This window comes from Gadus morhua, chromosome 1, assembly GCF_902167405.1.
Source record: "Gadus morhua chromosome 1, gadMor3.0, whole genome shotgun sequence".
NCBI classification, from domain to species: Eukaryota; Metazoa; Chordata; class Actinopteri; order Gadiformes; family Gadidae; genus Gadus; species Gadus morhua.
Genome location: NC_044048.1, coordinates 28,731,094 through 28,758,656, shown reverse-complemented (window position 1 = coordinate 28,758,656; position 27,563 = coordinate 28,731,094). Strand labels below are relative to the sequence as shown.

Genomic DNA, 27,563 nt, shown 5'->3' with positions numbered 1-27,563 from the left:
TACTTTATATAAGAGGTTCAACCACTTCAATAAATAGCTAAATAAGCATTTTAGCAATGACGTAAAGACGACGCATTTTCTATAGGTGAGACTAGCTGCCTACCAAACTCAAATTAAAACTGCGTCATATCCAAACTGAAACCAGTTACATATTCCGCCAGCAGATGTCACACGACTCACTCATAAATCATCGAGGTTGCGTCCCAAAGCCCAGGCTGCAGCCTTCGTGACACTGAGGGGACGTCTGACCCGAACAGAACCTGATGTCAACCTAGTCTGGTGTATCAGCTGGTTCCTGACTCTTAAGGTTTTGTTTGAGTATGAGTGAATTGAACATAGTGCATATGCACTATCTTCACCTGAATAAAGAACATTATTTTGAACACAACTGCCAAAATATTGAACATGTAATGATTTTATTGACTACATCTTCTATGTTTAGCATTTTATATAAATAACATTGCAAGTAGAAAAATAAAGTTAAATCAAAAGACACATAACATAACACAAAAAGACCAATAAAAATCCCCTTTTCCACGACCTCCACTGGCTCCCAGTAGTCGCTCCCATCAGATTCAGGACGACGGTTCAGTCCTACAAGGCGGTCAATGGAACTGCCCCCGCCTCCCTCCCAGCGTTGGTCAGACCACCCCCCCCGGCTCGAGCGCTCCGCTCAACCCCTTCAGCTGGAGGCCTGGTCCCGCCATCGCTAAGAGCGAGCCAAGGTCCATCACCAAAGACCCAACTGGGCGTCCCCCCAGGGAGCAGGAGGTCCCAGGGGGACGGCCCCCAGGGAGCAGGAGGTCCCAGGGGGACGGCGCCCGGGCGCTGGGTGCTTCAGACCAACGGACGTGCAGAGCCGCTCTGGAGGCTGACCCGGGGAGCAGAAAGCTGTCCGGGACCGCCCTGGAGCCCGGAGAGGAAGGAGGAACCGTTCAGGAGGCCGACGGCGAAGGAAGAGACACTCGGGGGGCTGGAGAAGGCTCGGTGGTCGACCAAGAGAGGGGGAGCGTGGACACAAGCAGACGTTACCATCATACCCCAGGACGCCTCACCGAGCACACCTCACACCTCTAGTTATTAACCCCTCGCTTGTCTTTGGGACCAGACTGAGGAGGGTGGACTGGGAGTGAGACAGATCCATTATGTGTGGGGCTTGAGGGTGGGGCTGGATCCAGTCTCCGGTCACCATGATGATCATCTATAGTTTCAGGGATAGTTATGGTATGTTCTTGTTGGTCCCTGGTTGGTTCAGGACCGTCAGTGGACTTTAGGGGTTTAGTTTCTGGAAGAGAAGGCAGCAGAGTCAGGACATACAGCCAGCCTCCACATGCAGCAACACTCTTTTGGTAAAGTCTGTTTTCTGCACCTTCCGCAAACAATTGTGTCTCTCTGATGACCAGTAAGCTTCTCTGGTAAAGCTGTTCTGCAGTGCTCTCCCTCTCCCCCCTCCCCCTCCTGTCCTCTCCTCCTCCCTCTCCCCCCTTCCCCTCCTGTCCTCTCCTCCTCCCTCCCCCCCTCCCCCTCCTCCCTCTCCTCCTCCCTCTCCCCCCTTCCCCTCCTCCCTCTCCTCCTCCCTCTCCCCCCTCCCCCTCCTGTCCTCTCCTCCTCCCTCTCCCCCCTTCCCCTCCTCCCTCTCCTCCTCCCTCTCCTCCCTCCCCCCCCCCTTCCCCTCCTGTCCTCTCCTCCTCCCTCTCCCCACCCTTAGAGTTCCCTTCATTACCCTCACTCTCAACACCTCCATCCTCCTCCATCACATCTTCACTATCTGGGCTGAAGGCTGAAGGGTGGAGCAGCTCTGCAGCTGGTTGTTCTCAGGTGGAGATGAGGACACAACCAGACACACAACCAGAAACACACAAAAACCAGACTAAATATCCACCCTACACAGCCAGACACAGGCGCAGAACAGCTATTTTATTTTCCCACACACACACACACACACACACACACACACACTACCTGTTGGACGGTAGTCTTGGCTCAACTCCTTGCTCTGTGTTTCGATCTAAATAAAATATGATCAAATTATTTACAGTGCGTCATTTAATAAATATCAATCAGTATAAGTTCACACACATTGTTGTATTCTGTGTCAACCCAGTGATAACACATACCTTTGATTGCGGAGTTGATTCTATAAAGTGATAAACACAGTCACATGTCAGGACAGCAGTCACTATTGTTTAGCATAACCATGATACATGTAAGTTTAATGTAACATGATACATGTTAGTTTCATGTAAAATGATACATGTTGGTTTAATTTAACCATGATACATGTTAGTTTAATGTAACATGATACATGTTAGTTTAATGTAAAATGATACATGTTAGTTTCATGTAAAATGATACATGTTAGTTTAATGTAACATGATACATGTTAGTTTAATGTAAACATGATACATGTTAGTTAAATGTAACAATGATACACATTAGTTGAATGTCTCATTTACCTCTTTTATTCTTCCTGTGAATAATGGCTATGATTAAAGCCATTAAAGCCATTACCAGTATGACTCCGGATATTATTCCTGCCACTAGTCCTGCATGTGGACCATGTTCTCCACATTCAGAATCAGTTGAATCAGTTCCAGGTTTCATCAGTTTCAGTCCCACAGATTCACATCTGAGATGAGAAGGACCAGACAACAGGTTTAGTTTCAGGGTGTGTATATCCTATCCTGGGGGGAGGATAGTAGACTGGGGGTTTGTCTCCGGGTCCAAAGGTACTGGGTTTGATCCCCAATGTCCACAACCTTCCTGTAGGCCTTCAGGTATATTCTTGTTCTTGAGCTAGATGCCTGACCCCTACCTGATCCTAATGACCTGTATCTGCCTCTATTAGAAATGACTAAGACACTTTGGATGAAATGAAAATAGAAAGTCATGTTTGTTTATCAAGCTTTTATGATACTTAAGCAATTTATTACCATTGTTCTGATTAAATGGAAAAGTATACTACGAAACACAATGACTGCTAATAATAAGCCACTGCTAATAATAAGCCACACCAATACACATATTTTATATTGCCCAGGCCTGATGCTAAAACTGCCATTTATGTACTCTGTATTGATAAATAAAGTATAATGTTCACTTACTTTGTGTAGTTCTGACAAGACGATGATGTGCCATTTGAGAATGTTCCATCAGTACAGTGAAGGCACTCTGTGTCTTTATCTGCTGTTCCTGTAGGAATGCATGGATGTTTTATTAGAACATGATCATTCTCAGATGTGGTGTTAACATTACATTTGTGTAAAACATGGCAAGGTTAAATAATACAACTACATTCACCACATTTGTTTGGCGCAAGGTCCAAGAAGGAAGAAGAAAACAGAGAATTGTATTTCAAAGGTGTTTCTATCTCTACTCATTGTCAGACTGTTGTAGATGAACATGGATAACTTGGACACGAATACATTGATTGTTAAGAAGCTGGATGGCCCCTTATAGGGCTGAATAGAAAGATATACTTCAAAGTCCAGGTCTCTGTTGTTAAAGAGATACTTCAAGAAGACGTTCTGAATAAATTGAAAGGTTCAATGAAAAATGCAATTCAATGAAAGTTGATGTGAAGTATATATAGAACACCAACCTCTTTGACCGATGTATTGACCAGGACTGCAAACCGTGTGTCTCTGAGCGGCCCTACATCCACCTCTGTTAGAGTCACTACAGAAGAATCCATCCAGGACCTCACACACAGCATCTGATGTTGGTGAACACGACCTCTTCACCTTCAGACCGAGACCTGTCAATCACAACAGTTAAAGTTAGAGGAACCTGAGAGATTGAGAAGGTCGTCTGAGGAAGTCTTAGATTAGAATAACTTGATAGGAAAAGAAGGGGAGTATTCAGCGCAGTCAAGGGGCATCTAGGCACCCGTTACCCTTATTAATCTAAACTCAAGTGTCTCATTCCTTCCCTGTTACTCAGTATTCATGGTCCGGTTTAAGGGGGAAAGGGTTTTAAATGACATGGGTACATATCACTGAGCTAATAAGATGAAAAGTGAAAATGTACCTGCATCACAATGTTTACATGAAAAGCATTGTTCGCGCCCATTGTCGCCATCTTGGAAAGTACCTTCTGTGCAGGATGCACATGATGTACTTCTGAATCCTGTGCAATGTCTACTAACATACATTCCTGTTGGAACCAAAACAATCGAGTATGTTGAAAAAACAAATATACAAACAAAATAACATTCCAAATTAGAGATTTTTGAACCAGGTAATTAGTGAGGATATTGTCTCTTACCTGGTGGACAGGTTGGACAACAGCCCTCTTCTGTACTGTATTCTGCTGGGCGACAATTTGCTGATGCAGTAGCATTGTCAATATAATAAATATGAAATAAAAGTAAATATATCTTGAAAATAAATCTCGAATTGAAAAATACCATTTTCGAATTTGTATTAACCCAAACCATCAAAATGTTATTTTGAGGGAAACAAAGTTGTGTTGCTGCCATTAATATTTGTAAAATTAGGTCTATTGTTTTGACACTCTTGCTATATTTTGGCTGCCATATCATCATTGCCATGCATTCTGACGTTCTGAAATATCTGGGGAGAGATTAAAAAAAGGCAGTTAATGAATGCAATGTTTTACAAGAAAGAAATCCGAATGAATGTGAGATGTGAATGAATACATTGTTTTTTCAGCGTGATCACGAGACACCTAGTGGCCTAATAGGATAGGGGAGAATAGTCTCTTTGGGGAGACCCACTGAACGTGACCCACTGATCGATTAGATATGACATCTTTCCCCCAACCATTACCAGAAACCCCCATTTGATGTTATGTAAGATTATTACAGGGTTTTTTTCAACGTTCCGTTCACTTGCATGGGCACTTCACAACTTCCGGCGGTCAATTATTTTTGGATAATTCATTGGCAACAGATGAATAATGACCGCTGTCAAGGTAAACAAAAGGACTTTTTGCCTTTGGTAACACCAGAGAATGTCTAATATTCGTAGACGGGCTCTGGTAACACTCCGCACGTAGTCCGGTAACTTGTAATGCAATAAGCGGGATATGCATCAACCCAAGCGCTGTCGGTTGCTAAGCGACGACGTAAACATCTTGGGCGGACTATTTCTCTGCTGATCAACACTATGAATGCTGGTAACAAATTGTTTCGTTTAGGCAAGTAGCCGTGTAATAAGCGGGATAATGTATAGAACTTTGCCGGTCATTATCGTAAAATAAGCCCCTTCATGGCGAAGCAAGACACCTCCACTGCGCGTCGGTGTCCTGTTCGCCCTGTCGGGGCTTATTTTCTCGATAATGACCGGCGTTCTATACATTATCCCTTACTTAATATTGGGATAAAGATAAATAGATCAGGTTAGGATTACAATACGTTACAAGACGCAACAAAGTCGGTGCCTCAGCACGCTGCTTGGGAAATTAAAACCACCAAGGAAAGGGATTAATTAAACGTCCTTTTAAAATAGTGTGAACAAAAGCCATTATTAATTCACCCATTTATTTGAATTCACAGCATAACAACATTTGTTATAACTGCAAATCCCCCATTGAAATATAAACGAACTAATTTAATCTGATATAACTATCAAATCAGATTAGATTTAAGGACAGAGTTTAGTTTACCTTAAATTGAAGAACTTGAATTTGAAGAGAACCCCCCCCCCCTTCAAATTGGTGTCTCAATTCAGGGGACGTATCGTTCGCGTCTTATTCATACTTTGAAAGTAAATGGGCTCTGGCGCTTCATGGTGACAGCCAATCAGCAGCCAGATTCTCATGTCCTTCTTCTTCTTCTTCTTCTTCTTCCTCTTCTACTTTTTGTTCATCCAAAGCTTCTTGGTGCATACCGCCACCAACTGTACCGGAGTATGTAACAATAGCATTCTTGTCTATGGTCTTGAAAGAATAAATAAAAAATTAGATAAATAAATACGCTTACTGCCTTCTGTGTAAGTGATACACCCTCTCTACTGTTCCCAGTATGAAAATCTAGAATCCTGATCTCTGATATTTATCAGCCAGCCTCATTCTCTCCTCGGAGTATCTCTCAAACTCCTTCAAAACATGTTCCACTGATCCGTTTATATTCTTCCTACTAGAAATAAAGTTGTATTTAGTCCTATATGTCCTATTCTCATTCTTGTGAGCACTGTCCCCTCCCTTCTATTTTTCCTTTTAACTCCATGCACACACACATTCTATTGTACATTATATTAATTTCTTCCGGTGGTTTTCTATCTTTCCTGCCACTTTTTAATTACTTTTTTTTTTTTTTCTTAACTTCTTCTTTCCCATATGGAATATCTATTATATTGTTCATTTTTGTTGCTATTTTGGCATTTTTGTCTGCTCCATCATTTCCTTTTATTCCTACATTGGCAGGAACCCAGCAGAATTTTACAGAAATTCCTTTTCTGCGTAAACTTAGTTGAATTTCTAAAAGGAGGTCCTGTCTGCTAGAGTTCCAACTCTGAATACTTTGGAGGGCTGCTAATGAATCTAAACTATATATATATGTGGTCCGCAACATCTCGGCGGACGTCGCATTGCTTTGGCGCCTCTGATTTGATCGATATATATATATATATATATATATATATATATATATATTAAAGAGTGTTTTTCTGCTCCCCATTCTCTCCAAGCTATTGCCCTCATTAAATTAATAACTTTTTTGCATTTAATTCTACAGTTTTCACCTGTGTTCTCAATGGGCCCTTTTGGTCTAGCCAAATCCCAAGATATGCTTTTTCCATATAGTTTTATATTCTGTGCATCTATCCTTTCTTATTTGTTATTGTCATGAAACATGATTCACTTAAAGAAATCCTGAAACCCCAGTTGTATGACCAATCTTCTACATTTCTGACTGCTTGCTTAATTTTCTTCATCACTAGTGTCTCTTCCCCTTGTCCAGATTGCCCCATCATCTGCCTACAAGGCCGACCCAATTCTTCTATCCAAATTCATAAAGACATGGACTAATAGCACTCCCTTGTGGATCATTGATCTGTCTTCTCTTTTAAATATAAAGGGAATCTGCAATGCCGTCCGGCGCATTGCTGCCACCTATCTGTGTGGCGGCCAATACATGCAAAATAAATGTAACTTAATCAAATACGATGTAGGAATTGGAAAAGTGGAGCCTGAACTTCTGATACAAGGACAGCAAGACCGACAACGTGTGCAGGGAAAGAGTGCTCACACCAATGTCTGCCAAAGAACAAAACAGTATCCCTCTCTTACTATACAATGACCAACCAAATGTACAAGACAGGGTAACACCATTTCCCATTAACTGGTGTAAAGTAGGGCTCGAAGAGGGAAAGGTTTGTGATATGAGCTCCTTCTCAGAGCAGCAGTGCTAGCACTGAGGCTACACGACGAGCAGCGGGCAGCCGTGGTCGACCCCCAGCGACACTGGTCCGTCTTCAGGGACCTGGTTACCCATCAGGGCGGGACGGCCCACAGGAGAGAGGTCAGCACCCTGACGCAGTGCTGCCAGGAGATCCACCTCGCTCTCCACGTTGCCCAGACCGAGCAGCAGATCCTGGACTACAGGGGTGGGGGGGAGAAAGAGAGGAGAGAGAGAGAGGGCTGGGCTCCAGCACCAGTAGCTACTGCGGAGAGTCAGCAGCAACAAGGCCCTGGTGGCCCCCCATCAGAGAGGCCATCCCCCGGGGCCGTGCACAGCGGCCATGGGGAGAGATACGCACACATGGCCTCCCCACTGCAGCCCGGTTCATCGCTGGATTCCAGCTTCCCTCCTTCCAGGACTTCTACAGTAGATGGTGTGCCAGTAGAGCCAGCAGGATTATCAATGACCCCAGCCCCCCCCCCCCCCGAATCAGGGACTGCCTCTGCTGCTGCCCTCTGGCACGAGGTCCCGCAGCCTCAGGGCCGAAGCAGCAGGCTCCAGGACAGTTTGTCCAACAGGCTCCAGGACAGTTTGTCCAACAGGCTCCAGGACAGTTTGTCCAACAGGCTCCAGGACAATTTGTCCAACAGGCTCAGCAACAATGGACACTGAGTGTTGCCTGTCTGCCTGTGAACCACAGGCACACACACACACACACACATAGACACACACACATAGACACACACACACACACACACACACACAGACACACACACACACACACACACACACATAGACACACACACACACACACACAGACACACACACATAGACACACACACACACACACACACAGACACACACACACACACATACACGCACACACACACACACACACATACACGCACACACACACACACACACATACACGCACACACACACACACAGACACATAGACACACACACACACAGACACATAGAAACACACACACACAGACACACACACACAACCGCACACACACACACACACACAACCGAACACACAGTGTGGCATCCCGCCCCGTAAACCTCGGCCCGGACCAGCCCGAGGGTTGGTCCTGGATGGCCGATACCACCGTCACCCACCAGCCGGCGATGGAGAGCACCGACCGAACCCCAATCAGCGTGATTGGGGGACACCTGGCCGAAAGCCGAGGAGCCACCATAAGAGGACTGACATTTGGGCAGACCAGAGACGGGAGCGAGGAAGGAGGAAGCGCTCGTGTCCGTGAGAGGCCAGAGGCCAGAGGCCAGAGGCTAGAGGCTAGAGGCCAGAGGCCCACGGAGGCCCTAGAGACCGCGTTTCCTTTGTTTGATTTAAGTTGTCTGCAATAAATGCCTTTAATGGCTTAACCCACACTGCCAAGCGTGATCTATACCTGGAACCCGGCTCACTCGAGGAGCGGGTTGCCACAACATACACACACACACAGACACACTGACACACAGGCACACACACAAAACCGCACACACACATACACACACACACACAACCGCACACACACACACACACAACCGCACACACACACACACACACACAACCGCGCACACACACAAACGAAGTTGTGCATACATCAACACACACAAATACGAAAACAATTAACATTTGCACTTAAAACACACCGCACATTATTGAAAATGCCTATTTTATGATAGTATTGTATTTTTTTTATTATTATTTATATTGCAATGTCGCATTTCAATCAGTAGCCCAGCTAATGCTGAAGTCAAGGTTGGAAAAATAAAAATAAAAACAGTGATCACAAATGATCACTGTGTGTGTGTTCAGTTTCCTGATGAGACGAGGCTACGAATGGAAGTTATCCTCTTCTCTACGCTTTTACTTTAGTTCTATAATGTTTACCTCATCTGCCCAAAAAAAATACATTTACATTCAGCATTGGCTTTGGTTGCTTGCAGCAGCTCAACCAAACAGACCGTTTGGAGGGCAACCATCTCATAAATATATAGACATAGATAGACACAGCCATAGATAGACACAGACAGAGAGTCAGACAGACAGAGAGTCAGACAGACAGACAGACAGACAGACAGACAGACAGACAGACAGACATACATACATACATACATACATACATACATACATACATACATACATACATATTACAGGTTAGGAATACACTATAGGAAAATATAATGTACTGGAAAAATACAAATACAAAAAAATATATAGAAGCTAACTCCATACTTATACATGTCAGAGAGCTATATTCATCAAATTCACAGTATCCCAAGAAGAGTGTACCTGACGAAGCAACAGCGAAACGCGTAGCTTACAAAAATAAATCAGCTTACCACTGGTTGGGGATTTTTGTAAAAATAATTTTCAACAATATATTAAATAGTGCATATTGCAGGATAAAGAACACGCTGCCTTTAAGCATACTTGATATTGCAAAAAAGATAATCAGTCAGATAAATAAGTCACTCATCATATTCAAGATGAGAAGGCGTTGCAGGACGTGTTGATGCCTAACTATTGTCTGTTATCTCCAACAGTAACCCATGAACAGCACAGTGAAGATTCCTATTAAGAGGGTCCCTGATATTACTGCCTTCAGTACTTGTGTGTGTTCTCCACATTCAGAATCAGTTGAATCAGTTCCTGGTTTCATCAGTTCCAGTCCCACAGATTCACATCTGAAATGAGAAGGACCAGACTAGACGTTAAATACAATTGTATATACCTGCCCACTTTGTGGAGAGGAGTAAATTAAGATGGAAGACACGGAAAACAAGGAGTGAAGGACGGAGTTCAGCGAATGGATTAGGATGAGTTGTCTCCCTAAAGGCTGAACATGCCCGGGGGACTGCGGCTCGTAGGCAACACAACCAGGGTTCCAACATCAACGGGACGTAGCCACATGGTCTCAGAGCGCTGCCGTGTACACGTCGATCAAATCAGAGGCGCCACAGCAATGCGACGTCCGCCGAGATGTTGCGGCCCACTGCAATGACGGCTGTGCAGTGTGCGCGCAGCCCCTCCATTGCAAGCTACAGCGACCTAGCTTAGCTTTGATTCTAATAAACATTGAAATGTTGTAATTGATTGTTGGTAAGTAAAACCCCCTCTAGTGTACATGTGGTGTAATGACACGTTGCATTAGGATGCCGACAATGCAGCGGTCTTGCGGAGGTTGCTCATTGGGCTGCTTCACATTGAAGACCCGGCTGCAGAGGTTCCTCATTGGCAGAGCCGGCCTAGCACACTGTGTGCGCTCATTTTCTTTGTGCTTTGCACACGTTCAATACAGATGGGGAAAAAAAAGAGACTAAACTTATGTTGACGTTAGGAAAGGGAATTTCCTAATCCAAAAACAGAATCCGTAGAGGCCCAGAGACTGCATCAGAGGTTCAGTGTATAGGTTGAAACTAGTGGGTAGGTTGCTAACCAACCTAACTAACCAACTGAGGGCCTACACCCTCCCCCCCCCCCCCCCCCCCCCCCTTTTGTAACAAAGTAGGAGAAGCTACAGTGGCCTGTACTGGCTTGGAAGGCGCCAGTAGTAGAGGAGCCCAAAATGATGTAATCTTCTAGGACGATAAGCTTATCGTGTTAAGTGATGAGTCATGCGCTTGTGTTCATGCATTATCCTCAACCTGGCAACACGCTGAGCTTTGGGTCTTGGGAGGAGGGAGGCGTGCGGTGGCAACTCCCTCCAATATTGTGAGTTTGGATTGCAGCACCCATTATAAACACTTGTGCTGCGTTTCCACTGCAGGGTGCGGTACGGGTCGGTTCGCCTCAGTCCGGTAGGGAGGGGGCGGTATAGCCCAGCTCAGTTCCGAGGTCGCGTTTCCACCGCCGACAGTACCCTTTGTGGTAGGCCGGATGTCGATCGCCGCGGCAGCTACGTAAACATCGTAAACAACGTCTTCCTCCCCAAGAATGCAGAGGAACGTCTCCATCTCCTTGTTCGCCCAAGCAAGCGTTTTACGCGACATGTTAATTGTAAAGAATAATACCTCGAGGCTACTGTTTGTTTGTTTTTATCCCCGCGTCGCCCGGAAGTGACGATTCTGTCGACCAATCAACGGAGGGGGGGTGTAGCAAGAATTTCACGGGACCCTTTCAGGCGTCTGGTCTCGTTTTGGGTACCGCAACGGAGGAGTCCCGAGAATAGGGCCGGAACGGGATACGGCAAAGTCCGGGTCACGCCCACTTTTGGCGGTGGAAACGCGACCCGACCCGCACCTTTGCGATCCGATCCGTTCCGCACCCTGCAGTGGAAACGCGCCATTGGTGTTAATGGACCATACTGGACCTTTAACCTTTAAGTCTGCTGCCCCTGCTACAAAACCGTACAGCACTGCTCGTTACACATCTCCCATCTTGACACACCCAGTCATTCCATATAATGTTAAACGTCGGTCCGGGTTGCCATGTTTGCGAACCAACCACCAGTAATATCCACTTACCTTGTGTGGGGCTGGCAAGACGATGATGTGCCATCTGAGAATGTTCCATCAGCACATGGAAGGCACTCTGTGTCTTTATCTGCTGCTCCTGTAGTAAAGATCAACATGTTTTAATGAAACCACAGCATATTAGAAAGAATGTATTAATCTATTTTAATCTGTCCATTAATATTAACTTTATTAAATTACAGTAGTTGAATTTGTAATGAAATTAATTCAACCAACAATCCCCTCCTACAGTATTCGGCGTGTTTCCCTTCCCCTGTGCCGCTTCGTATTTGTTCTGTCTATCAAGCGTCGCAGCATATAGCGCTATCAACGGTTCCTGGTTTCCTGATGACTGCCTGTTGACCCCTGACAAAGCCTTTGCCTTCTCCCTGCTGGATTGTTTGCCTGATCTACTGGTTTCCTGCGTACCAAACAATCCTCTGGTGAAGACCAGTCTCACAGACTTTGGCCCCCTGAGTGCTTTTGAGTCCTTTATCTCCTGCATGCTCACCAAGCCGTAACAATGGGCATGCCAAAGTGTACGCTGACTGATTTTATGTCCACACAATGTGGACATGAACGTGTTAGACAGCAACGAAGATGGCCAAGTTCAAAGAGAGATGCTAGCAGTGACGTCACTACCTTTGACCTGGTTATAGTAGAAGACGATGTATTGAATGCTCAACTAAGCTAAACCTCTTAATAGAGCAAAGTAAAGGACAGTGTCACATTTGGATGCTGTCCTTTACTAATTTAACATTGATGTTTATATGGAAGACACCAACCTCTTTGACCGTTGTATTGACCAGGACTGCAAACCATGTGTCTCTGAGCGGTCCTACATCCACCTCTGTTAGAGTCACTACAGAAGAATCCATCCAGGACCTCACACTCAGCATCTGATGTTGATGAACAAGACTTCTTCTCCTTCAGGCCGAGACCTGTCAATCACAACAGTTACAGAGGAGCCTGAGACAACCTGAGAGTACACAACTTCTGATATAAACATGAACAACACAACTTCTGATATAAACATGAACAACACAACTCTGATATAAACATGAACAACACAAATTCTGATATCAACATGAACAACACAACTTCTGATATAAATATGAACAACACAACTTCTGATATAAACATGAACAACACAACTCTGATATAAACATGAACAACACAAATTCTGATATCAACATGAACAACACAACGTTCTCATCCACACAACATATGGGGGTTGCATGAGGGGCATTTCCATAATGTACCTGCGTCACACTTTGTACAGGTAGAGCATTGTTTCAGTTTATTACGGCCTGCTTGGAAAGTACCACCGGGGCACATTGAGCACTTTGTCATGCTTCTCTCTGCGCAGTCCTTTTCAACAAGCCATCCTGTTGAAAATAAATTGTGGACTATGTCATTTGGCTTTGTTTCATACTTATTAATTTATATTAATAAGTATTAATAAATATTAATTTATATTTCTTTAATCAGATTATTTTTTGATTCATATATTTAACAACAGTTCAGAAATGTGGTTCTTACCAGGCGGGCATGAAGGGCAACATTCGATTCCCACTCTGTATTCATCTAGGGGACAATTTGCTGATGCAAAAGCATGATGGCCAATTAAACTAAACACAACTAAATAGAAAATATCGGGCCACATGATGATATGCAGTTTGACTTGATTTCTGGAAATTCTGTGATATCTGGGGAGATACAGAAAAAATACAGCAGTTAATAAATGCAAAAGATGGAAAAGTACAGCAGTTCATAAATGTTATCATTGTTTCAGTGTTGTTCAATTGTTGGTTATTGGTTCTGTTTATATTGTTGTGAAAATAAGCACTCAAGCCAGAATCAACATTGTTCTCTGCGTTGTGTACCAGTGTTCATTTAGGCCTACATGTCCAGTAGGAATCTAGTTTGCATTGCAAAAACGTTACTTTCATACCATCGTGTCGTTACATCGATAAGATAGAAGGAAAGGTAGATTTGTAAAACCTCGTTGTCAACATGGAAGTCTAATAAGACATATTTCTAGCAAATGCCATTTAATTTTTAGAAGCAAATGAGCTAAACGAGAGAAACGCAAAGTAGGCCTAATACTTTCTTTGCCTTTTTCTCTTTTTATGACGGAGCAGATTGCGGTCACCGAGGGCGGCTGCAAACCCTTTAAAATAGCCCTGCCATAAACTCAGGGATCATTCTTCACCCATAAAGTTGCCAGAAGCCAGAATGTGGGAAACGGGAAGGGTTTCGTTGTTTTCCCTCGACGGACTTGTTCAAAGTGAAAGTATTTCACTTTTTCTCATTTTCTACAGACGTTATCGTTTTATATACAACCAATCTATATATAAGCCTATATGGAGGAGAATGTCTGATTTGACTTACCTTACTTCAATCGAGAACGAAGTAACTTTTCATCTCTCACTTGCACGGTTGGGGGTAAAGTATCGTAATTTACCATACACTGAAAAATAATCGGATTGTGGGGGAAATTATCTTACGCTTGGTTAGGCCTATATGGTCATGGACAAGTTAACAAATAGCCTTAGAGTATTGTGTCATTTCAGAAAATATGGATTTATTGAGAGGAGCTACTGTTTGACTCCGCCTTCATATTGCGCTGCCGTCCAACCTCCGTCCACTTCATGACCTAAACATACTTCACTTGCTGGATGACCTTCCTTGTCACAGCGGAGGGTCGCATTTTGAAACTGCATGTAATGGTTAATCACACTCACACCTGTTGGTAAAAATCGGGGCCATTGACCATGAAGTTATTTCAATGATTTATATTGGTTTCTTGAAAGCGCAAGAGCCGGGACAGCACTTGACTTGTGATAGGCGGCAGGCCTATGTCTGCCGTCTCCTAATCTCGGTTCCAGAAGTGTTACTGCGTTATATTGTAACATGTATATCCTTTAGATATGGATCTAAATTCCGATTTTTGAGAGTAGCTGACAAACAAAATCAAGCAAATGAAAACTGCGTCAAATCAAAAGTGAAACCAGGGGTGCAGTTACATATTTCGCCAGGAGATGTCACTGCACGACTTGCCTAAATCATCGAGGTTGCGTCCCAAAGCCCAGGATGTAGCATTCGTGACACCGAGGGGACGTCTGACCCTTACAGAACCTGACGTCAACCCAGCCTGACGAATCAGCTGGTTCCTGACTCTTAAAGGTCATTTTGAGTATGAGGGTGAACATAGGGCGTATGCATCTTGACCTGACTAAAGACAATGGGAATATAGAACATTATTTTGAACACGTTTACAAACTGCCAAAAGATTAAACATCATGTAATGATTTTTTTTATTTTACTACATCTTTCTATGTACAGCATTTTACATAACATTGCGGGGAGTAAAATAAAGTTAATTAAAAAGACACATAACACAATGCAAAAAAATACCAATAAATAGCCCCTTTTCCGGGACCTCCACTGGCACCCAGTAGTCGCTCACATCAGATTCAGGTCGACGGTTCAGTCCTACAAGGCGGTCAATGGAACTGCCCCCGCCTCCCTCCCAGCGTTGGTCAGACCACACCCCCCGGCTCGAGCGCTCCGCTCAACCCCTTCAGCCGGAGGCCTGGTGCCGCCATCGCTAAGAGCGAGCAAAGGTCCATCCCCAAAGTCCCAACTGGGCGTCCCCCCAGGGAGCAGGAGGTCCCAGGGGGACGGCGCCCGGGGAGCAGGAGGTCCCAGGGGGACGGCCCCCAGGGAGCAGGAGGTCCCAGGGGGACGGCGCCCGGGCGCTGGGTGCTTCAGACCAACGGACGTGCAGAGCCGCTCTGGAGGCTGACCCGGGGAGCAGAAAGCTGTCCGGGACCGCCCAGGAGCCCGGAGAGGAAGGAGGAGCCGTTCAGGAGGCCGACGACGAAGGAAGAGACACTCAGGGGGCTGGAGAAGGCTCGGTGGTCGACCAAGAGAGGGGGAGCGTGGACACAAGCCAACGTTACCATCATACCCCAGGACGCCTCACGGGGCACACCTCACACCTCTAGTTATTAACCCCTCGCTTGTCTTTGCTCTGTGAGCCACATATAGAAGAATAATGTGAGGATTGATCAAATAATGATGTTAAACACACCAGGTCTCTTCTCCTGGGAACGATGGCGACAGGAAGGAATCAGACTGGTGTATTTCCTCCCCTAGTTTCTCAGTTTGAGTCATCATATTCACTTTCAGGTTGATCCAGAACTTCTAGAACTGGGGTTACTTCTTCTCCTGCAACGTCATTACATTACACGTTTTTAAAGTGACTTGTTACCGACTTGGAGCGAACATAAAACCTGCTGGCTTACTTAGGATACTGATGAGGCTGGACTGGGAGGGGGAGGGGGGCACAAGACTGAGGGGGGTGGGCCGGGAGGGGGAGGGGGGACCCAGACTGAGGGGGGTGGACTGGGAGGGGGAGGGGAGACCCAGACTGAGGAGGGTGGACTGGGAGGGGGAGGGGGGACCCAGACTGAGGGGGGTGGACTGGGAGGGGGAGGGGGGACCCAGACTGAGAGGGGTGGACCAGGAGTGAGACAGATCCATCTTGTGGGGGGCTTGAGGGTGGGGCTGGATCCAGACTCTGGTCGTCATCTTGATCATCCATAGTTCCATCGTTCCATAATTATGGTAAGTTCTTGTTGGTCCCCGGTTGGTTCAGGACCGTCAGTGATAGTGGTGTAGTTTCTGGGAGAGAAGGCAGCAGAGTGAGGACACACAGCCAGCCTCCACATGCAGCAACACTCACTCTATAAGGTCTGACAGTGGCAGATATATCTGTAATCAGGAAAACTCTGACTATACACCTAACACATTCCTCAATGTTAGAGCAATGTGTTATTAGGAATTAACTTTAACTTTTGAAAAAAGTTGCCCAAATACGAAACAGTTTAAAACCCTGATTGTGGGGGGTTTAGTGTATAGTCAGAGCTGTCCTGATCTTACATATATTTGTTATGTCAAACCTTATGGAGCAATGTGTTTTTACAGCAAGTGTCAGTAATAATAATGAAGTACAAATGCTTGATTTTGTGTAAGTGTACAGGCACTGCCATTTCTGTGTATCCCTGTGATGACAACACATCAACATGTCAGGACAGCAGTCACTATCATTCAGCATAACCCTGATACATGTTAGGTTAATGTAACATGATACATGTTAATAGGTGAATGTAACCCTTACCTACCAGGACTATTTCATAATATCATATGACATGAAAATATGCAGTAACCCTTGCAAGTAAATGGATATTATTAAATTATCTGTTACTCATTTACAAAGTGAAAAATGTGGAATAAGAACTTACTATACAAGGCATTCCATCTCCGTCTCTATAAAAGAAAAAGTGAATAAAATATCAACATTGGGTTCATCACAGGGTCATCTTCTAATAACTCCACCACTGCCAGCTAGGGTCACACATATTATTGTGTTCTGTATCAAACCAGTAATAACACTTACCTTCACACGTCTTCTATAAACCAATGCTATATAGAGATAACAATACAGTAACATGTCAGGAGAGAAGTCAATATCATTCAGCATCACCATGATAGATGTTAGTTTAGTGTAACATAATACATTATTGTTTTATGAAACATGATACATGTTAGTTTAATGAAACATGCTACGTGTTTTATTATTGTAACCATGACACATGTTAAAGTTTAATGTAACTATGATACATATTAGTTAAGTGTAACATAATACATGCTAGTTTAATGTTACCATAATGCATTATGGTTTAATGTAACATGATACATGTTAAGAGTTTAATTTCAGATGATACATGATAGAGCTGAATGTAATGCTTACCTCCCAGGCCTAATGATATAATGAGAGATATGCAAGATCCCATTATGAACCACAAAAGGTTTAGAAAACATGTAGAATCAGTTGAATCAGTTCCTGGTTGTATCTGCACCCCTCCCACAGAAGCACATCTGAAACCAGAAGGACAAAACCACGTTTAGTTCTAAGAGTAGTAGACTGGGTGTTGGACTCCAGGTTTAAAAGGTACTGGGTTCGATCCCCAATGTCCACAACCTTCCTAGATGCCTGACACCTACGTGCTCCTAATGACCTGTATCTGCCTGTGTCTGAGTTCACTGGACGCTGATGGGGAGAAATTGACTGAATGGAAGTTATATATATATTGTTAAGCATTAATGACCTCAATATCTAATTCTGATCATAAAAAAACGAACAGAACATAATGACTATGTGTGTATTTTAAAAACAGGCAAATAAAAGCCACACCAGTACACTATATATTGCCCAGGCCTAATTCTTAACACACCATTATTGTACTGTATGTATAAATTGTTTAATTAACTCCAATTACGTTGTGTGGGGTTGGCATGACGATGTGCCATCTGAGAATGTTCCATCAGTACAGTGAAGGCACTCTATGTCTTCATCTGTTGTTCCTGTAGGAATATTCATGTTTTATTAAAACACAACCATTCTGAGATGTGGTGGGAACATTTGTGATAATCTTTTCAAATTGTATCGTTTAACAGCTAAAATATTACAAGATCAACATCGTAGTAACAAGGAAACAGAATTGTAATTCAAAAAGTCTTTGTGGGTATCATTGCCAGACTGTTGTAGATGATCGTGGAGTAACTTGGACACTAATACATTAAATGGTAAGAACCTGGATGGCCCCTTATGGGACTGAATAGGTTCAGCAGACGTCAATTTATTTAACAATTATCTATAATTAATGTGTCCGTACAGTATATAGAACGCCAACCTCTTTGACCGATGTATTGACCAGGACTGCAGCTCAGACGGTGTCTCTGAGCGGCCCTACATCCACCTCCGTTAGAGTCACTACAGAAGAATCCATCCAGGACCTCACACACAGCATCTGATGTTGATGAACACGACTTCTTCACCTTCAGACCGAGACCTGTCAATCACAACAGTTACAGTTAGGAACCTGAGACAACCTGAGAGTGCACAACTTCTTATATAAACATGAACAACACAACTTCTGATATAAACATGAACACCACAACTTCTGATATCAACATGAACAACACAACTTCTGATATAAACATGAACAACACAACTTCTGATATAAACATGAACAACACAACTTCTGATATAAACATGAAAAACAAAACTTCTGATATCAACATGAACAACACAACGTCCTCATCAACACAATGTGGGGGTTGCATGGGGGGCATTTCCGTGAAATAGCAGATGTACCTGCGTCACACTTTGTACAGTTAGAGCATCGCTTCTGTTCATTAAAGCCGGCTTGGAAAGTACCATCGGGGCACCATGAGCACTTTGTAATGCTTCTCTCTTCGCAGTCCTTCACAACATGCATTCCTGTTGGAAAGAACATTTTGAATATGTTGTAGATTTATAGACAGTATATGTTGGACATGTTGTCGATTTGTGGACCTTCTCTACTGTAGATTCGTAAACGGTATATTCTGTACATGTTTTATTTGTAGATAGTACACGTTGTAGAGTCAGACAGCGTGACAACAGTTCAGATATTTACCAGGCGGACATGATGGGCAACACTCCAATCCTGCTCTGTATTCATTCAGGGGACAATGTGAAGGTGAAGCAACGCCAAAGCAACAACTTATTAATATGAATAGTAGAAACATGGTTGTCAGGTTTGTATAAGCTTCAATCATCAAACTTCTAACACAGACTTTTCTTGAAGTTCTGAAATATCTGGGGAGAGATGAAAGAAAAGCAGTTCATCAATTAAATAACGAGTTCTGGGGAAGGGGTTAGAAGATCATTTGGGGGTTTGAAAAGAGTTGTGTTTGGTTCAATCAGACTATTCATACTGTTCTGTAATAGTTATTATATCTGTGTTGTTAATAAATAAAGATGTTGTACCCCAGTTGCATGATTAAATGTAGCCTATTTGACTTTACCAATAGGGGGATTCATATATGTTGTTCTGTAGACATCAGTTAATTAAGAATTGTACACTAAATTAAAATATCTAATATGCGGTTAAAATAAGGACCGTGAATGTTTAACAGTACAAACAGTCTCAAAAAGCAGGAAAAAAACCTCACTTTTGAACCATTTCCACCATCCTCCAGTCTTTAACCACGTCCTTATGGCTTTGGTCCCACACTGATTCTAGCGACGCGCCTAAGTAGGATGATCGCACACACACACACACACACACACACACACACACACACACACACACACACACACACACACACACACACACACACACACACACACACACACACACACACACACACACACACACACACACAAAAATATATATTGTGCTGAAGTGGTCAGTGTACTGAAAAATTTGTAGAGGGTCAAACAAAACCAGAAACCTGAGCTCAATGTGTTCAGTAAAGACAGTGAAAATAATTCTGTATCAGATAAGGAGGACGTTTACAACAACCACTATTTTAGGAGATCTTTCGGGCAAAAGCCCAGACTAATGAGTAAACGTGGTCATGGGGTTATGGCTGGATGTGAGCTCTGATGAAATGCAGAAATAGAGAATTAAATGTCATTGATGTTTCCGTCTTCACGGTGCAATGAGAATCAAAGCTCTTCATCTTAATATTCCGTTGTCTTCGCCTCTTTGCAAACTAGTCGATTATTTCCACAACAATCTCCAGTACAGCGGGAGCCCTGTTGAACTGGAGACGCACATCCCAGTACAGCGGGGAGCCCTGTTGAACTGGAGACGCACATCCCAGTACAGCAGGGAGCCCTGTTGAACTGGAGACACACATCCCAGTACAGCAGGGAGCCCTGTTGAACTGGAGACGCACATCCCAGTACAGCAGGGAGCCCTGTTGAACTGGAGACACACATCCCAGTACAGCGGGGAGCCCTGTTGAACTGGAGACGCACATCCCAGTACAGCGGGGAGCCCTGTTGTCAGTGTTGTGCCCGAACGCGTTCATTGAACGGTAGTTCATGAACTCGTTCATATTTTGGGCGAACGCGAACTGAACGTACTGTATTACTGCCTGATGAACGTAACTGTGAACTAGTTCATTCTGGTGCCTGTGAACGGGACGCTAGCTTAGTTTAACTTCGTTCAATATGGGGGTTATTTGTTTATCAACACGGCGGATGCGCGCGCAGAACGCCGCGTTGTTTCACCGGCTGCCATGGTAATCTCCGTGTGGTTAATTAACAGCTGTAGGGCTAGGATAAACGATTATTTTTTGAACGATTAATCGAGCGATTATTTTTTCGATGCATCGATTAATCTAACTATTCATTTTTTCAGTCCGATTCGATTTCGATTAGATTCGATTATCGATTATCTCCCCATTAATTGACTAATAGCAATTTCTACATGTTGATTTACATATCTGAATGAAAAAAATATGAATTCCTTAACATTTCAATACATGTTTATTGCCTTTAAATTCCAAAATAAAAGTGAAAAGTAATGCATTCTTAGAATTCTACGGTGCTCGGTCATCTGCAGCTGCTACCGGGTGGCGCCTCTTCAGGTGCTGGTGAATTGCCGTGGTGCTAGAATGGAAAGTCATCTCCATTTTGCAAAGACGACATATCACGGAATAGTTTCCTTTCACATTAAAGAATTCCCATACTTTAGAGGAACGAGTGCGTGGCGCCTTGCACTTATGAAAGTCTGAGGAGCCACTCGCGTTGCTACTACGCTCCGGCGCCGCCCATCTTTTTTTTTTTAATCAACGCACATTTTTCGCGTCGACGTAATTTATGAGTCGACGTCATCGATTACGTCGACGCGTCGTCCCAGCCCTAGCTGGCTGGCTCCTCCAGATAATGTCTGACATCAGAGGAGTTGCAGTGTTGGGCTCAGTCTCAATCCTTGGCTCCAACCAAAATTTTCCCCCCTACGCCTCGCCGTTGCGCGTTCATGCGCAGCGGGCCGCGTCCCGAAAGACTTTTTAAGGCAGGGTAAGGGGTGAGGGGGAGGGCTAACATCTCCTGAAGTTAAGATGTCCAATGGGCAGCCCAGCAACGCTACAGTTGTGGCTTGCTCCCGCAATACCTTGCGAGAAAATGGAAAATCAAGAAAAATCCTAGTCAAGATGGCGGGCGAAAAGATGCGACAGGATCTTAAACCACAAAGGTAAGTGTTTTCTATTTTAATAATCATTAAATAAATGATGATGACCGTCGCATTATCATTATGCCGTTTCGATGTTGTAAAGGCATTTTCTTTATAACAACACAACCACCAAAGCTCCGGAGGGGAGCTCCGCGCTCACGCCGGGGGCCCACGGCCGGGGGGGTTGGGATCTGCCGGGCCCCTGTCCCATTATGTTCAACAAAATGGGACAAGGATATCCATATGCTCCATGTTCTAGGCCTAGGGACTCCAGGTGGGAGATAAGGGTTAAGGGTTAAGGGTTAAGGGTTTGGGCCAAGGGGTGTAACGGGATTGGGCCTTAATCCATTCCAGAGACAGATATTGTATCAAGATATATCGATACAAAAAATAATAAATAAAGATCAAAACCCTGTCAACGACTACTAATGACGTACTGTAACTGGGTCTTGAAGGGTTGTCGACCCATTTCGTAGGCGAAGGGTTGAGGGGTAGGGTTAAAGTGGAGATTTTGGAAGAGCAAAGGAACGGGATAGGGCCTAACTGTAGGCTACATAACACACTAACTAGAGCCCTAGAGCCACTTTCACACATGCAACGGTTCAAATTGATTAGTTATGCGATTCTCTCACACCACCATTGTCTTGGGTTCATTTACACCATGATTTATTGGCGATGTGGCGATTACGGGTTAATATCCGAGCTCCCAAAACGCATGTTAATACTAGGTGCAAAGCGGGGAGTTCATCACCGTGAACAAAAAACCTGAATATTAGTGGTGCCGAGATGATGCCTCATGAAACGTCAAAGCCTCGCAGCCAGATGAACCATCAAAGTGGTTCGACCTCGAAGCTTCAAATGAGTACGCTAGGGACACCTAGTGGTGAATGAAATTATGATGAAAGAAAGAGTTTCCTGTGATGATGTGATGTTTGCTTCGTACAAGATCAAAACATTTGAGAATTAAGGTCATTTCAGTGATACGTGTGAGTGTGCCGTTCATAAATATCTCCCGAGCTCATGGTAGAAAAACTAAACATTTGACAAAGATTTTAAGTCATCCCGGGCAAAATAGAAGGGTTAGTCTAATAATTGTAATAATAGATGATGACTGCATGATGACTGAGAATGAGTGTGATTAATTGCATAGCCATTCAAGTGATCTTGGAACTGGGTAGTGTCTTCTTTTTGTAAAAATGTGCCAATTGTGAACCATATCGCGGAACAGCCCGAGATGAAGCCTCGAACGTCACACGCTACGTCCTTTCCTTCATGTCATGTGAATCCTACTCGATACGGAGCTTCGCTGGGGGAGGAGCCGAGGTAGGCATACTCGACACACGCCCCGATGCCTCGACGCAAACCATAACGTCATTACTGAATATAACTAAATAAGCTAATCATTCTTCAAATACCTTATGTTCCCAGGAGCCACAATGTTTGCTCAAAACACGTTATAACCAAGTGTCAAGGTCTACATTGTTTCTCCGTGAGAAACCTGAGCGAAAACGAAAGTAAGAACGGCACCACAAATTTATATTTTTTTTATCCAGTTATAGTAAACCAACTGAAGTTTATAAAAAACGGACTTGAATATAATGACGATATCAGATTAGACAGCGTTTATATTACCTTACTTTAATTGAGACCGTCGAAACACTTCAAGTAGCTTCTTGAAGACAGCTATCTGTCGAACCACACTCTTCCGCCTTCAACTGCAACAATAACTAGGAGGAAACTCATATTCATCATGCTCGACTTTCTAATCGCTTTCTCATTGGTCGGAGAATCCAGGAAGGCACGGTATGGTGTGCTCTGTCCACTGTGAACTGATACCCATAAAGGGCCTCCATGTTTTACATTTTGCGTTTGCAGCATCGACACTTCTCTTGGTTAACATTTGCATTTATAAACTTTAATATAATAAATTACTGGTACTGTGCCACTTTATAATTTATATTTACACCGTTTGTTTTGTTTGCCCTGTTTGTTCTGTTTGTCTTTACTTCAGCATTTACTTTAGCGTCTATTTTCGTTTTCATTAGGCTACTTTGTATTTTGTTTGCATTGTATCTTACCTGTGTTTTCCGTTGCTGCTGGGCGGTTGTAACAAAGGAATTTCACCTCCGGTGGATTAATAAAGTTGTTAACTATCTATTGTAGAACCAGGGGTGAGTGTGATAAGTCAAAACAAGATGTTCCTGTTTCGAGTTGAAACAGAATGGACGTAATAGCCAACGCGTCCAAGAGAGAAACATCCACCCACACGCCGGAAATCGGATAATAAAAAATAGAAATCGGAAAATAAAATAAAAATCGGGCGTTACGATGTGTTTACATAAATGAAAGGGCGTTAAGTAATGTGTTTACATAAATTAACGAAATCAATTAAGTTATAAAATCGGATAAAAGCTTCCGGTTTTCGACAGAAGACCTGACGCTGTTCACTTTAAGCTGGAGCTTATGGCTCTTCTCTTTCTGTAAATACACACCCCTTATTCAGATTCCCTATGTGTTATACTGCAATCATCTCAATTTAATATTTGATAGGACACAAACTGATACTCGTATTGTAAAGCTGAAGGGCATCAGAGATTGAGGCTAATAATTATTTTAAATACTATGTATGAGTGGACAGGAATAGTTAGAACAATTCCCCTTTAGCTTAACCTTTTCTGACATATTTATATTAGGTCTAGCTATGTTACATTCTGTTGTCATAATATCATGAGGTTCGACTGCATTCCAACATAATTTATCATATGTTATTAGCACTTTTGCATTCCTAAATTCTTACTCTGAACCATCATTCATTTAATATCTGGCTCTAATTGTCTATAATATTGTCTTACCTTGTACTGCTGGACCACATTATTTGCCCATATTTAAATACGACAAACTCAAGTCTGTGTTTAAACTTAGCTCTGTGTGTAACCAAAGTGAATAAGTTAAGTCATACAAAAAATCAATACATTGTAAACGTTATAACACTTTATTAAGAACACTCAACAGATAACTGAACTCAGAACCTCAACACACACACACACACACACACACACACACACACACACACACACACACACACACACACACACACACACACACACACACACACACACACACACACACACACACACACACACACACACACACACACAGCAATGTCACTGGCTGTCCACCCAGCGACCCAGAAACATGGCGTTGACCCGAAGATCCTCCTCAGCTGCCATGTTTAGGAAGACTTCCATATCTTCCTGAAAATCAAATGTGAAGAGCAGGGGGTACTTTTCTTCTTCATCAGTTGAAGAACGTATCCTTTCCAGGAGCTCCTGCTGTTCTTTAGCGTCCATATTCGGAAATGCGGGCTCGACCACCTTCCCCCTGAGCAAACCTGCATTTTGACGCAGCCAGGCAACTCCAGCCACAATGTTGTCAAGTGGCCCCTGTTTAATGGAAAATGAAATGCCACCAAGTTGGAATCATTTTATATTCAATTATATTATTTTTGCAACCAGTTAGTTACTTAAACTAAGACTTGGAACTCTAAGGTTCTACACCCCGGACTGCAGACAAGCCCATCCAGATAATAACACATCAAATTAGACAACAACGGCACTGTGGTGGGAAACATAACTGGAGGGGGTAAGTCTGTCTACAGAGACGAGGACCTGAAACTGTTGAACACTGAGTGAGTTGAACACCAGAATAATTTTGTCCTCTTTAAATACTTAAAATAATGAAAGACCATCACACCTAGGAGGATGGCACATTCTTTACAAAAGATTATTGTCATGACTGAATGGTGGAAGATTCAGGGAAATTAAAGATTGTTGTAGGAGTAAATGAACAAAAAAAGAACAAACAAATGCAACTTAACATTAACAGCATTAAAAATATATAAATAAAAACGTACCTCATGAATTTCATCTCGCCTTCTCTTCTTCAGTTTAAAAACTGGTGGCACCTCACCCCGAAGAAGAGCCTTAGATGTGTCAGTCCAGTGGGCAAAGGGTTTGCCATGGCTCAAATATTAAGAATTAAAGGAAGAAAGAGAAATTAATACACTACAAATACAATAGAGACACTCATATGTAATCATTTCTTAGTCAAACAAAGGTGAACATAATTTGGCCTTACCTTCCAAGGTCAAGATTTTCAATCAGCATGATACACCACCATTTTCTCAACGATGGCATATCAGTCTAATAAAATAGAAAAAATATATATCAGCCATAATATAAAATAACTTTTTAGATAGCTTTGAATAAGCAAGGGAACTTACAACAGTGAAGTCAAAGGGTGCATCCATGACTTTGTAAAGGGCATACTGTAAATAAAACAATAATTTTATGTTAATATTTTTTAAGCACAAAGAGTAAATAAATCCGACCAATAGTCACACCTACCATCAACATGAAGATGCCACAGTCGATGCCATACTTTTGCTGTGGAAAGCCCTATCATGTCAGAAATGAGTTAGTATTTGTACTTCTAGTTTCACAGTATCATTAAACAACAATATATTTACCTCGATGACCAAACCAGTCGTCTCTTTCCATGGCCCAGGGCTGAGAGACTGACAAAGGTTTCTAAAATGGAACAGACAGCAGCATTTAGGGCATATCAATCATGCAAAATATGGCCCTTTTTCATGTACCGCACACATGACGCAATCTATTTAGTCAGGAACAAGATCTTCATGCAGTCACACACACCATTTCAGCAGGCTTTTTATGGTACCATTATATAAACTCACTTAGTGGTTTCAATTTATTGTAAGTTTAGGAGTTCACAGTATGTGGACATTTCTTGTTAAATTCTAAGGTTAAGTTGATATCCAATATTCATGTTATATATGCAGCACCATAAAATGGCTGCTAAACAGATCAGAACATGATCTGGAGAACAAACATTTTGGAACAAACAGAAAGGCATTGAAACTGCATCAATCAGGAACATCAATAAGAACCATCATGCAAGTTTGTGTTAGTGACCTCAACAGTTCTCTCATTTCTAGATCGCCAAATCCAAACTGTGCATGTTCACATTTGGAATCCAGAAAGAATATCTCTCTCTGGCTGTGTTCAAAACCTATGATTGCAGTTAATGACAATTACATAACATTGCGTGAGATGACAAGACAACACAACACAATACCAACTCAATCATCATCGTCAACATCATATCGACTTTAATCTCGACGTGTCCATTTTCCGTTCCTCTGTGAGCACGCAGACGCTCCGGGCATCCTCCCAAGCGTGCAGCGGATGACACTAAGTAGTCGGCAATAACCCTGGGGTCATTGTTTGTGGTGTAGGCAGTGCTTAATTTGAGGGGGAGCAAGGGGGGGCGCACTCCGGAAGCTCTGACGCGCGCTCCGGAAGCTCTGACGTGTGCTCCGCCAGCAGGATCTGGTGTGTGTGTGTTTGTGTGTGTGTGTGTGTGTGTGTGTGTGTGTGTGTGTGTGTGTGTGTGTGTGTGTGTGTGTGTGTGTGTGTGTGTGTGTGTGTGTGTGTGAGTGAGGGGCTAATACTGTGTGCATGCGTGTGTTTTGTTCAGATGTGCAGCAAGAGAGGTGGGACTTGGAGTGACGCGAGTCGGTTGAGTGATGTGTGATAAATCTGCGAGGAGTTAGCGAAAGTGGCTGC

At 43.3% G+C, this 27,563-nt stretch overlaps 2 protein-coding genes across 24 annotated transcripts in view; both read right to left on the bottom strand.

Moving 5' to 3' along the window:
* Positions 1–27,563, bottom strand: part of LOC115531221 (tumor necrosis factor receptor superfamily member 14) — an 81,722-nt gene that overhangs the window by 9,354 nt on the left and 44,805 nt on the right. Inside the window, exons 1-12 of one of the 23 annotated variants that reach the window (XM_030341013.1) lie at positions 23,994–24,176; positions 23,548–23,642; positions 19,901–19,979; positions 19,363–19,544; positions 19,059–19,184; positions 18,661–18,753; positions 3,602–3,664; positions 3,105–3,192; positions 2,457–2,629; positions 2,118–2,179; positions 1,963–2,008; positions 398–1,285 (exon numbers count right to left, since the gene is read on the bottom strand). In XM_030341013.1, coding sequence (XP_030196873.1) covers positions 1,074–1,285; positions 1,963–2,008; positions 2,118–2,179; positions 2,457–2,629; positions 3,105–3,192; positions 3,602–3,664; positions 18,661–18,753; positions 19,059–19,184; positions 19,363–19,544; positions 19,901–19,920 — 1,065 coding nt within the window. In that variant the 5' untranslated portion in view covers positions 19,921–19,979; positions 23,548–23,642; positions 23,994–24,176 and the 3' untranslated portion in view covers positions 398–1,073. Of the gene's footprint in view, positions 1–392; positions 1,286–1,702; positions 1,848–1,962; positions 2,009–2,117; positions 2,180–2,456; positions 2,630–3,104; positions 3,193–3,601; positions 3,758–4,029; positions 4,156–4,266; positions 4,575–5,628; positions 5,776–16,280; positions 16,523–17,142; positions 17,168–17,297; positions 17,324–17,651; positions 17,780–18,180; positions 18,266–18,594; positions 18,754–19,058; positions 19,185–19,362; positions 19,545–19,900; positions 19,980–23,547; positions 23,643–23,993; positions 24,188–27,563 lie in introns of those variants that run through there. The other 22 variants (XM_030341096.1, XM_030340710.1, XM_030340793.1 and 19 more) reach the window with 22 other exon arrangements.
* On the bottom strand, positions 9,048–14,461 carry LOC115532608 (tumor necrosis factor receptor superfamily member 14). The gene is made up of 6 exons (XM_030342509.1): positions 14,230–14,461; positions 13,373–13,539; positions 13,093–13,218; positions 12,616–12,771; positions 11,843–11,930; positions 9,048–10,063 (listed from the first exon to the last, which is right to left on the bottom strand). Exons 1-6 carry the CDS (start codon positions 14,298–14,300, stop codon positions 9,910–9,912), a joined length of 762 nt encoding a protein of 253 aa, XP_030198369.1. The 5' UTR covers positions 14,301–14,461; the 3' UTR covers positions 9,048–9,909.

Coding starts and splice junctions, on each gene's coding strand:
- LOC115532608 (XM_030342509.1), bottom strand. CDS start 14,300: ATGGTAAATTACGATACTTTACCCCCAACCGTGCAAGTGAGAGATGAA. Junction 13,540..14,229: donor TTACTTCGTTCTCGATTGAA/GTAAGGTAAGTC, acceptor GTATCTCCCCAG/ATATCACAGAATTTCCAGAA. Junction 10,064..11,842: donor TCTTGCCAGCCCCACACAAG/GTAAGTGGATAT, acceptor TTCTCATTTCAG/ATGTGAATCTGTGGGACTGG.